At 47.8% G+C, this 12,490-nt stretch overlaps 1 protein-coding gene across 1 annotated transcript in view; it reads right to left on the reverse strand.

Annotated features, from left to right (window-relative positions):
* Nucleotides 1-656: 656 nt before the first annotated feature.
* The window catches only part of PHF12 (PHD finger protein 12), a gene marked incomplete at its 5' end in the record, with an annotated part of 31,694 nt that continues 19,860 nt past the window's right edge, over nucleotides 657-12,490 (reverse strand). The window contains 8 exons of the mRNA XM_062636801.1: nucleotides 657-1,865; nucleotides 2,618-2,756; nucleotides 4,380-4,462; nucleotides 5,025-5,123; nucleotides 6,711-6,854; nucleotides 8,210-8,332; nucleotides 10,205-11,021; nucleotides 12,050-12,211. Of these exons, the coding sequence (XP_062492785.1) occupies nucleotides 1,531-1,865; nucleotides 2,618-2,756; nucleotides 4,380-4,462; nucleotides 5,025-5,123; nucleotides 6,711-6,854; nucleotides 8,210-8,332; nucleotides 10,205-11,021; nucleotides 12,050-12,211 (1,902 nt within the window). The remainder of the gene's footprint in view (nucleotides 1,866-2,617; nucleotides 2,757-4,379; nucleotides 4,463-5,024; nucleotides 5,124-6,710; nucleotides 6,855-8,209; nucleotides 8,333-10,204; nucleotides 11,022-12,049; nucleotides 12,212-12,490) is intronic.

Genomic DNA, 12,490 nt, shown 5'->3' on the forward strand with positions numbered 1-12,490 from the left:
CGGCGGGGCTCGGCGCAGCCCGCGGCGGAGCAGCGCCCGCAGGCACATCCCGCTGCTGCCGTGTCCCGCCTCCAGGGGAAGGACAAGGAAGGGCAAGGAAGGGAAGGGAAGGGCGGGGAAAGAGCCGCAGAGACCTTTGGCCCCGGTGGAAGCACGCCCTGGGGTCAAGGCACTCTCCCGGCTGCATGAGGCCCATCACCGTGGCACTGGGCTCCAGCATCCCCCCTCTTCCGAGTTAAAAACTCTACAATGATGGTGGTAAAACACGGGCAGAGCTTGCCCAGAGGGGTGGTGGATGAATCAACCCTGGCAACGTTCAAGGCCAGGCTGGATGTGGTTTAATCCCGACCTCGTTGAGGATGTCCCTATTCACTGCAGGGGGGGTTAGAACTGGATGAGCTTTAAATTCCTTTCCAAGCCAAACCAGTGTGGAGTTCTACGATTCTCCTGCTCTTAACACCCCATCCCTGTAAACATCCAATACCAGCTTGGACTGGAGCAAGTTGGTGCCCTTCAAAATCGTCCTATTACCCTCCACCCCTTCCCTCACCACCACGACTTTCCCATGCCTCCATCCTTCCCGCAGCTCTTCCGTGCTCAGAAAGCTCCATGTTGTGGGGACAAGAGTTAAAGACAAGACAGTCAAGAAAACAGAATGTGAAGTATTTTTTTTTTATATACAGAATACAGGAAAGTTTTCTGTAAAGTCTAAAACGTTACAATTACTATGTACAGTGGAACTAAGCTGTTCTGCGGGGAGGTGGCATAGAAACAAAAAAGGAGACAGACAGGTTACGACAAACGAGCTGCTACAATAGACAATTTGAGGAACGTCATACCACATGTAGCACTGTACACAGCTTTAAAACATTGAAAAAAATGCCATCACTGATGTATTTACACAGAATCCCAACGCTTTTCCTTTGTCTGAAAGAAAAATTAGGATGGACACCAGGAAAAGAACTCATTTCTCACTGCCCATAATACACAGTAGCTACTTGTAGTGCAACCATAGCAGGGAGGGATGGGAGAAAGAAAATAACTGTGGGAAGAAGAAGAGCGCTTCTTTACATTAAATAAAACAATGATATTGTATAGATTTGCTGTATGAAAACTGTATTTCTCTTTTTTTTTAATATAAAACTATTGTCACTGGCACAAAATAGAACAAGTTTCTGATTATTTTACAACTGCATGGGAACTATCTGTCAGGGAGAGTCCTCGAGTCAGACAGCGGTCGCCCCTCGCTCTGACACGACCTGCTCTCGCTGCAGTTTTCCTTTTTAAAATGAAATGTATAGTACAAATATATGTGCAAATGCCCCTAAAACTTGAGCAAAAAAATGAAAAAAAAAAAAAAGTTAAAATTAAAAAAAGTTAAACGTTCTTCATTTCATGCAAACGGCGTGTGAACAGTCTCTGGGCCGACACACAAAATCCCACCTTGGTTTTGTACAGTTTTGCATTGCAACAGTCTGAAGGTGTTTTTATTTTCCTTTACTCCAAAAGGTCTCTTCCTAAAAAAAATTCCTAGGGAACGGAGTTGGACCGCAGCACGGGCACCTGGTGGGGTTTCAGAGAAAGCTTCTCCTCCAAGTCCATGTCTTGTACTAAGGCAGTGTCCCCCTTGGGCTGTTTGGTCGCAAATTCAGTGATGCTGAAAACAAACTGCAGGCAGCCCAGCTTGATGTAACTGCCGTGGTGGAGCAGTGCTGTCCCCTCCCAGCCAGCCCCGCTGCCCCCTATTAAGCTGGAGCTGCTGGCTTTGCAGTTACAGGGTTTCCTATGCTGTCCTTGTGCCTGGGAACTCATCACAGCAGCTTCTTCATGCGGCTCCTCTTCTTGTTTTCTGCTTTTATGTCGCTCTGGAAAAGGAAAGTGGTAACGTGTGAAGTTTAGGTGGGCTGTGGCAGCTTGTTTTCATCAACAGGCTTACTGCTGAGGTGCCTTGGGTAAGATCCTCCAGCAATGAGGTGTTTCAGTCCTCTGTAGGGAGTGGGTGATAAAGGGAAATGGGAATCTCCCCACAGCCCAGAGAGGTAAAGGCATTTACACATCTACTTTAACAGCCAAAACAAGAGGGAGCTGATAAAGTGGAAAGCAGGAGTAGGCCATCTGGGGATGGGATGCCCGTAGCACAGCCCAGATCGCTTACTCACAGCCTGGAAGGGGAAGACGTGGGGAAAGCCACTGGTCCAGCTCTGAACCAGAGCTGATGTCAGGCAGGGACCTCAGCACGGTGTAACTCTGCCACTGGAGGCAGGAGCAGGGTTTAGAGCAGAGCCTGGGCCCTGCACAGGCTGCAAGCCAATGGAGAGGCTTCCCCTTCACAGAGAAGCTGGGGCTGCCCCATCCCTGACAGCACCCAAGGCCAGGCTGGACACAGGGGCTTGGAGCAAGCTGCTCTAGTGGAAGGTGTCCCTGCCCGTGGCAGGGGTTGGAGCTGGAGGAGCTTTAAGGTCCCTTCCAACCCAAACCATTCCTTGATTCTTGCAAGGGGTTCACCAGCTGCTGCAGAAGAAGGGCCACCAACAAGGAATCGATCTGCACCTCCTCCCATGCCCTTCTAAGAGCTCCCTGTGATCATACATGGGGCTGGTGCTGCCTCAACACTCACTTATCACACTCTGCACTTTGGCAACAATACTGCTGGGAGGAGTGGGAGTCATCTTCTCTGAGAAGTCACACGAATACAGAACGTTGTCCACGGTCGTCCCATGCTCACTGTAGTTCAACAGCTCGTAATGTTTCGTATTCTGAAAAGAAGAAAAAGGGAGGAAGTGGGAATCAAGACATCAAGTCAGAAAGGTGTCTGCCCATGTACCCTTTTGGAGCACTGAAACACAACCCCTCTCTCCCTCCTGCTGGTGGTGGTTAAATAAGAGCAGTTAAAATATCCTCCAGCTTCAGGGACCACCAACCCGACCCTCGTGAACGGCTCATGCTGACAGAACAGCTTTCCAGCAAGAGCAGGTTCTCCATAGGGAAGCAAAGCCAGAGCAGCTTTGAAGAGAAGCGAGTTTTCCTATTGCACTTGGACCAGCAGATCTTTGGGAAGCAGGGATGCAAGCTGGTTCTCCCAAAGGGAGCGCATCATTTTAACAGGCACACTAAATGCAAGCTTGGCCTGAGACCTGTGCCTAAGCAGGGAGGAGATGCACTTTGGAAAGCAGACACAAGATGGCAAGAGGGATGGCAGCGTGCTGCAGCAGCTGCAAGACAGAGGCAGTCTGAAATGCCAGGAGACATTACCCTGACACGCAGCATTACACCAGCAGCGTCACGCTCAACTGAGCTTTGCAGAGGATGTTGACAGAGCGGAGGAGGTTTCAGGTTAGCTCACAGGAATCGTATGAGGCCTGAAAACCCTGTCCCCCAGGGGCTACAGAGCTTGAATAAGTTACAAAAGCTTCCCGTGCACAGAAGAGTGAGTTTTCAAGTAACCTGTTAAGCTGCAGAGACCAAGGGCTGCCAATGGGCAGAAGCAGAAACAGCAAACAGAGCTAAGGAAGAGGAAATTCTCCTTCTAGAGCAACCACAGCCATAGGAGGCCTGCTGGAGTGTGGAAGAAGTTCAGTGCCTAGAGCCTGATTTAGGACTGACCACTGTGAGGAGATGCTTCTACACAGATTTAAGGTCTGGATCCCATTACTGAGTGCGTTCTGTAACTTGTAGTGCACTGGAGGAATGGCCAAAGCTGGCTGTGGGTTAATCCTGGATGCTGCTCAGTAACTGTTTGACTAATGGAGATATAAAAGACTCTATCTTGCTTCAAAGACTGTTTCCATGCTAAGAGACATCTCCAGCAGCGCTTTTATTGGCAGCCCCACCAGCCTGTTTACTTCAAGAACAAACTAATCTCAGGCCTGTAGTCAAGGAGCAACTGCAGACCTCTGTTTATGCTGAGAGCTTCACTGAAATCCAGTTCAATAAAGAATTTACAGAGTACTGCAGATGGCATGAGCGCTCAGCAGCACTGCCACACCTGAAAGCAGAGCCTGGGAGGAGTTCCCTGCCTTGTTCCAGCTGAGGTCTGATGTCGACACGCAGCTGGATCGAAAAGCATCAAACCATTTCCATGACTTTTTCTTTCCCTGGACACGAAGCAGTGACAGTGCTTACTTGTGGTCAGGCTTTGTCCACAAGCAGTTAGCTCAGAGGAATCACGCTGGCAGAGCTCTGGGCTTCAGAAAAGGGTTTGACAGAAAACGCTGACGCAGCCTTCGATGGAGTGAAACCATTCACAGCCCTGGCTCTTTACTTTGTAGTCCACAAAGGAGCCCCACACAAAGGCAACCTGCTGCCTGCATCTCCAGCTCTCCCACTGCTGTGCATGCCAAATAAGAAACCCCCAAACCAAGCAACACTCAAGCACTCACCTCATCGTAGAATATGCAGGCATGTTTGCCAGACACGTAGTTACAGTGACCATAGCTTGTAAGGCACACATCCATATCAGCTCCTGTCAATAGGAAGGACAAAACAAGCTCAGTTCATTCCAGAGGCAGAAAAAAACTGTCAGGCAGCAGAGAACAACAGACAGAATTAAACTTCAATTAGCAAAACAACAGGGGAGCAACTGCCTTTGTCTGAGCTCCCAGGACTGCATGAATAATGCCTCGATAAGCCACAGAACAAAGTTTCAGTGGGGGAAGGGAAGGCTAGCAGCTCCAGGGAGGCTGAAGAGCATTTCAGCTCTTGGGTCTATCCAGAGCACTACAAGAATGTAGGCAAACATATGAAACCTGCAAGCAAACCATAAGCTCTTCTCTCCATCAGTCAAGCATTACATCTCCAGGAGAGCCACCCTCTGATACCAGCCAGGTTACAAAGGTGCAACCCCATGAACGTTCAAGTGGATGGGGAATATTGCCATGTTTCCTGGTAACGAAGAATCCCAGCACCAGCACACCAGTGTCCAGAATGGGTCTGTTTCCTTCTACACCCACTTGGCAAACACTTAGGGAGAGGTCAGGGAGAACCACCCTGATTCTGCAAGGTCAGGCCAGGGAAAAGCTACTCACCTGTCCCAATGTAGAGGGTTCGATAGCACATGTTGACTGCACCCCCCAAGCCCATGAGGGGATAGAACACTGCCCGTGCTTGCACTTCCTTTCTTTGCGCTGCAAGAGAAGAAGAAATCCCTTGAACAAAGTTATCAGCCACAAAGGCTGCTTGAGCCCAGTCCCCAGTGCTAGACTCTCCAAAAAGCACAGATCCTAAAGAGGATGCAGTCAGCTTTGTCCTAACCCTCAGCTCCCAACCCTCTAGGAATGTTTGTGCATTAAACATCTCTTTGCCAGTCACCAGAGAAAATTGCTCTCTCCCATCACCCACACAAGCCATGCAGCAGGGGAATGTTAATAGTGAGTGTGCACAATGAAGCCACAGTGAGGAAGACACCAGCTTCCTACCACTAGCTTCTCAATCGCTTCCACTTTGGATAATCAAAGAGCTGAGCCTAAGTGTCACTTTGACACCAAAAACCCCACAGGGTTTAGGCCTCTCCTGACACCACATCTGCATGGCAGTTTTACACCAAGAGCGTGAAATCAGAGAACAGAACACGAGGGTTCTGAGAGATTGTTTCCAGAGCCACCTACATCAAGGACACTGGCCACACTGAGTGGCATCACTGGACAAGCAGCACTCAATGAAGCTGCAGTATGCAGATCCCCACCTCTGCCCTGCACAAGTCCTTTGAGCTGTCTGGCTCAAAAGGGCTCACTAAAGGTCTCGTATCAAATACTTCATCAGCAATTCTAAGCATTCCTGCCCCTAAAGGGTGATGGGTTAAGACTGCTGAAGAATTTCCAGACCTCATCTGTTAGGAGCAGCACTGGAACACAGCTCATAGCACAGCTGCTGTCCTACAACAGCGTTCAAAAGAAGACTGACAAAGCATTTAGAGAATGCTGTGATGCTACAGCAGCAGAGCAGGCAAGCACAGAGTTTCAGAGGTTACTGACTGGTAGCAGGCTTCCAAAGATCTTATCTTGGATATTTACCCCCAGGCCTAGCAGAGAGGGAGCAGGCAACAGCTTCCACAACAAGGCTGTCCAGTTAGTGCTTGGAAACAGACTAAACTGACTGGGTACAGAAGCCAGTTCACCCTGCAGCTTTAGGTGTTAGCATGCTGATACCAGTGCCCATAAACAAAGCCACTGCTGAACTTGGGAATCTGGAGATTTCCAACAGAGGAGCAAGTTGTTTTCCACTATTTGCATTAGTTTCATTTAGTGTTTCAAGCTTGACAGCAATATTATCCTGCACAGCAATGACAGCACATATATTCTGTGCCTCAGATCCTCCTGTTTGTGTTTGTCTCACAAGCAACTTCTCCAGAAAGAAGGAGCAGGAATTCATGTATTTCTCTTGCCCACATCAAAGGTGAGGACAAAAAAGCAAGCAGCTGAACCTTCCCATTGCTAATTGTAAGATGAAGAAAACACAACTTCACTAAAGATTTCCAGCAGAAAATCAGGAGTTACTGAAGGTATTTCCATTGCCATAGTCTGTAAATAATTAAACAGAGGGACCTGAAGGAGTTTCTGGCCAGTGGATATCCAGAGTGGGGGGATGAAAGAAACATGAAAGGCAGCATCAGACAGATACCAGAAGACAAGAGAAGATCTCCTTCAATGGATAAGCAAGGGAGTGCCAAAAAGCTGTGGCTCAACATCAACCAACTATTCTAGGGCTGCTCTTACCTTCAATGTGGTTTCCTACAGGAGATTGCTGATGGGAACTGACACTGCTCGCTAGAGACTGAGCTTTGGAAGGAAAAAGCTGATGTATTCTCTGCAAGGCCAGAAACTTGATCAGCTGCTCATCCAGCATATTTATCTCAATCTCTGTTAATAAACAAAAAGCAATTAGTAAGTTATTCATGGAAAGGGTGCAATCTGAGCTGCAGTGGATTTAACTGTCCCACTTTCAAACGTGCCATTTGCTTCAACAGCAAAGACTTGACAAATTCTGCAGTATCAAGAATCTTACACAGAGCTGATTTATTACTTCATATCATCTCCTGTGAGCAGTGTGCAAGGAGCGCACTAACCACGGCCACAGAGCTACAACTGAGGCTGCAAGCAGAAGCTTAGGGGAACAAGGGCTGACAAAGCTGAAAACCTGCTGGTCTGGCTCAGAACCAGTGGATCTGCAGAGGTGGGCATCGTGCCCCTTCAGGCAGCAGGTTGGGTCCCTCTTGGGAAGCTCCATTATCTAGTTAGAAAGTGCAACCCTACGTTACAGAGGAAAGGTGTAGCCACCTTTGAAGCTGCTACAGGCTCATTCTTGAGCCACGGGTTTACATAGCAGGGTCAGTTAAACCAAACAGGGCAATTCAGACAGTATTATTGAACTTTAAAACAGATCTGTGGCTGACAGCTCTGAAGTACTGATATTTGTAAAGCCCTACAGAGGTCTGCTTTCTAGCAACAAGCAGGCTGGCTAATCTCTTCTTTCCAAGAGCTTTCTCCACATCAACAACGGGTAAAATGGCAAGCAGAAGAAGCAGAACTTTAACAGCCTTTCCTGGTGGTAGAGAAGTAGCTGGGGCAGGATGAGGAGTTGGGGTTCACCCAAGAAAAGAGGGTCAACACTGGCAATGCCAGAAAGGCTGCTCTTCAGATGTAGAAGTTGTCTCTGGCAGCAGCCTCCCTATGCTACTGACGAGTGCTGTTCATCAATCTCCTCCTCCTAGAGTCACTCCACTAAGGTTTAGCATTTCTTGCCAAGTGCAACAAAGGGAAAATATAAAACAGGCCAGTCTGGAAGCCTGACAGAAGCAGAAATAAATCAGAACATTAACTGACCCATCAGAGCATCACCACTCAGGTGAGTGCTCAACTATAAGGCCTATTGTTACTGGACTTTACAGCCACCAGGAGCAGCTCTGGATTGCAGAGAGCACCACACCATGGCAGGGCTGCAGGTCTGTGCATGTGAATTCCACCTGGAAAGCTGCCCGTGCAATAGCTTTGTGATCATTCCCCAGAAAAGCTCCAGGCAGAAACACTTCACTGGCCTCGCTGCCTTGGCAACACTACAAGTAGGGAAGCATGTGACATATTTAAGGTAATGTATACCCAGCTCCACCCTCACCTGACTGCAACCCTTCTTTACCTCTGGATCCTTTTCCTTAAGGAGAGACAGAATGCTGTAGGGAAGCAAACAAACAGATACTGATAACAAACTGAATACTCACCGCCGTCCATAAATGCTTTCAGGGAACTGGTGAGGTCCAACATAGCTGCAGAGTTTGAAGTGAGTGATGAGGGTAGAGTTAAAGCGCTTCCTATGGATAAGGTGCTGGGACTGACCTTACCATCTACAGAGAAAGATGGTGTAGAGAAGATATGTCACTGTGACGTTCGTGAGACATGCACCCAGCCCTCAGGCTGCGCTTCCCTTCCAAGCTGCTCAGAATGACTAATTTTGCTCATAGTCATGCTCTGAAAATGGCCTGAATTAGAGGACATTAGCTTTGCTCTGCTCACAGGACTCGTGTGTGCTCCCAACACAGAGCCAACTGCCAGCTCCTGCCTCTCACATCCTGCTGCCAGAGGAATTCTGGACCTATACGTTTAAGCTCCTACCCCCTGTTAGAAGCAACAGCAATGACAGACTGTAAATGATGTCCTACAGAGACTGGGAAGATGAGCACCAAACCCCCAGGAGCTGGAAAAGCTAACTAAACCCAGGGCCATTTGCCAAGGAGCTTGTCTAGGTCTGAACATGCCTAAAAAGTACAAACAGCCCCATTTTATTTCTGCACAATTATCAAGGGCTGTACTTTACTATCCAGTAACAAGGTGACAGTTAAAAGCAGATTTTCTTATATGCAAAATAAACCCCTCCTGCTTTGGCACTGACCACACAGCTGAAAGAGACAATGGCAAGTGCCAGGAAACAAAATCCCTTTAATGCGTTGTTGATACCAGATCTTCTTGAATTGGTTTGCTCAGAGCTACTGTAAGCCTGAAATTTATGGCAACACCACCAAGAAAAGGTCATGAATGATTTGTATTTCTGTACTCAGCAACAAAATGTGCACAGTTTAATTTAAGATTTGTTGTAAATCTATATATGTACATCACGTTAAATGGGGAAATCTAAATATTTACACCTCTCCCGAGAGACACTGCACCAAAAGAATGGTTTAATCTGCATTTTGTAGACTGCAGCAAAGGCAATTAATTAACATCTTAAGTAACTGCAAAATTATGTAGGGTTTGCAGTGCTCTTCAAACCACAAAGCAAGAAGTTTCCTATAGTGTGGGCTCATTTCCACTACCAAAGCTTCTTCCAGTCTTGCATTTCTAAGCAGGGCATGGTCAAACTAGGAGCCTCGGAGTAACCAAGTTTGTTCAGCAATAAGCAAGGAGGCCAAATACTCTTGGAACTGCTTCCAAACAAGAGGTGAAGCTCCGAAGTTACTCATTAAGGAATTTTAAGGATAAAAAGCTGTTGCCTCTGTTGCCTGCTCAGATCTAAGCGCTGCATGCAGGCCTGGCACTGAGCAGCTGGGAACTGCAAGAGACATAAGAGAGCTCTGTCAAAGCCAAATTTGAGCCATGGGCAGTTATTCTGACTTCAACAGCTATCAGCATCTCGGACTTGATGTTTTTATACTGAAGGATGGGTATATACACTTTAACAGCAAGGGTTTTGGGTACAACCTGGGACAGAGATGGTATATCCAAGTCCATAACTTCCCTGTATTAACAGACTAGCAGATACTAAGCAGACGACAGCTTCTGAAGTCCATCTTTCTCTAACACCAAGGCTATGCAGCTAAAGACTTCAAACACATCCATGCTAGGGGACAGAACCATTACACCAGAGCGTTTACTGTGTACACAAATCCCAGGATCAGAATTATCCTGCGAGAACTCCCTTGCAACTAGGGCTTTAAGGCAGCATTGGACACAGCAGCCAACTGATTTAAAACTATTGCTTGCCAGAATTAAACTAATCTACTATCCTGCTTCTCAGGTATATGCAGGCAGCAAATTCACATCCTGTGGCTTCCATGAAGGGAGCCAAGACAGAGGGGACAAACTTCTCCCAGCTCTCCACAGAAAGCACAATCCCCAGTTAAACACGGGCAGACCGCTAAAGCCTTGAGGCTCAGAGTAACACTGAGCCTGAACACTTCCTCAGCCTCCGGGGGGGCCAAGATCAGCTCTTTAGCACGTACCTGAAGGTGGTGCTGGTGAACAGAATCGGTTTGTGGCCCCAACAGCAGAGATCCCATCTCCTGCAGCCTGCGGGGGGGTGAGAGCCCTCGTGGCACTCAGAGGGGACCCCACGGATCGCAGGTCTGCCGTCAGTGGCGGTCCTATCTGTGCCTGCACATTCTTCCTTTGCAAAGTGCTGGTGGTCTCCAGGCTGGCACAGGAGCTTGATATGGATGTAGGCATACTTGTGACCGGCACAGAACCCCTTTGTGCACAAGAAACAGGTCCTGCTACGTTCTCCGTTTTGACGATGGTTCCGATGGTGTGATTCACAAGTCCGCAACTCGCTGGGGGCGTGAGGGGCCGAGGCCACGTTTGCCGATGGGACAAAACAGGGATTGTGTTACCAGACCCAACCAGCCTCTGGGAGTCAGTCAACTGTGCTGAAGATTCGGACGCAACGCCATAGAAATGAGGACCATTGACTTTAATGTCAGAGGCTGTCGGCCCGTTGGAAGTCCCACAAGAAGACACCTTCTTGGATTTATCTATACAAGAGCTGCAGTTGACATCTTCCTGTGACAAAGTCTGCTGGGATTGCGAGGAGCTCAAGGAATTCTGGGTGGTAATCCCTGAGGTGCAGGATGACATGGAATAGAGGGAAGGTGTGGGTGCCTTGTCAGCTGCCTGGTAAGGGTTGGCGAGTGAGCCATCTGCCACAATAACAGGCTTAATATCAGCCTTCTCTGTTTGTTCAGAGTCCCAAAGAGAAGTCATCTGCTTAGCAGATAAATGTTTCAATATGCTGCACTGGAGCGCAACAACACTACAGAGCCACTGGGAGGAAGGAAAAAAGCACAGGTTAGCTCCACAGGCAGACAGTGCTTCAAACCTCAACAGTTACTCAATGATTCACCCAGCTCAAAGAGATTCAGCTGCCTCTCTGTGCTGCTGAGTGCTCAGATGCAGCCTGGAACTACAGCATCTGCTTTGATGCTCATCTAGAATCAGAAGGAAGTTTTGTCCAGAGGTAAAAAAGCACAATCAAAGTTACACAGTGTGTATCTCCAGGCCAGGGACAGTACAGAGAGGAGCTGAGATGAAAGGAGGGAGAAGGCAGCAGACGCGCTTCCTCAGCCCCAAACTCCTCCTTCCCCTCTTCACTTGTGTTGCAACTCTTCAGCTGGTTACAAACACATCTTTCACTGATCCGGGCTTCTATCCAAACACAATCCTCCAGCTTTCTCTGTAGCACGCTCGAAAGATAAACTGATCTACCTCATGTTACAGGGAGTCACTCACCAAAGCTGGGGTGGAGAACATCTTCCCTTTTCACAAGGTAGAGGAAGACCAAAAGATTTATTCCTAGTTTTAAGCTGTATGGTGAATATACACCTGCCACATAGAAGCACACTTCCTGCACTAACAGAAGGACATGAAGCTCCCTTGACCTTGGCTTAAAAGTCCAAGTCTCTCAGCAATAAAGAGCAGGCCAGAAATGTGACATTAACATACAAATAAATGTGTCAGAGAGCAGCCTAACATAATCAAAGTGGAAAGTATTTCTCCCTCAGCTAGGAAATAAAGATGACATCTAGACAGAAAGCCCTCGACTTCACTCTTAAAGCCAGAAGACTTTATCACCACTTCCCTGAAGTGTCAAGTGGGGAGTTTTACATTTCACCTGGAAAGCCAAAATGAAGTTTTAATGGGCAAGGGTGTCAGAGACAAGACAAGTTATCACCTTCAGACATGATTTTGAGACTGGTTTCCTAGACAACTGCTCTGATCATGACTGAAATGGAAGAGGATCTTTGCACCAAAGAAACTACAGACGCAGAGTCCAAACATTTGACTTCATTTACCTCCTGTTGTTCTGTCTGGCTGGCTAAGTGCTCAGTGTTCAAAAGGTGCTTCTGCAAGGGTTCCTCAGGGATCCCGTTACAGATCAGCTCGCCATCTCTAATTGCTGCAGGCGCAAGTAACGGGGGTGGAAGCCGGTATTGGGACTTTATAGCATCAGGAACCTACATTGTGGAGAAAGAAGATCACACATGAGAACAATTACTCAAGAATGACTAGTTAAACAAAGTGCCTAACCACCACTCTGCTTCGTCTTCGCTGCTTCCTGACCCAAAGGAACCCTGCAGACAATACATTAGCTGTTTCAAGGACCGAGTACTTCACATTGATGTGGCCATGCTGAAATTAATAGCTTTTATTCCCTTAGGTCAGGCGTGACTTCAGCACAACATGGTGGCTAAAGCAGAACAGAAGTCATGCCAAAAAAAAGGCCACAGAAGAAG

This window comes from Pezoporus occidentalis, unplaced genomic scaffold (genome assembly GCF_034315485.1).
Source record: "Pezoporus occidentalis ecotype Australia unplaced genomic scaffold, CSIRO_AGI_Poc_V1 ctg499, whole genome shotgun sequence".
In the NCBI taxonomy this organism is placed as follows: domain Eukaryota; kingdom Metazoa; phylum Chordata; class Aves; order Psittaciformes; family Psittacidae; genus Pezoporus; species Pezoporus occidentalis.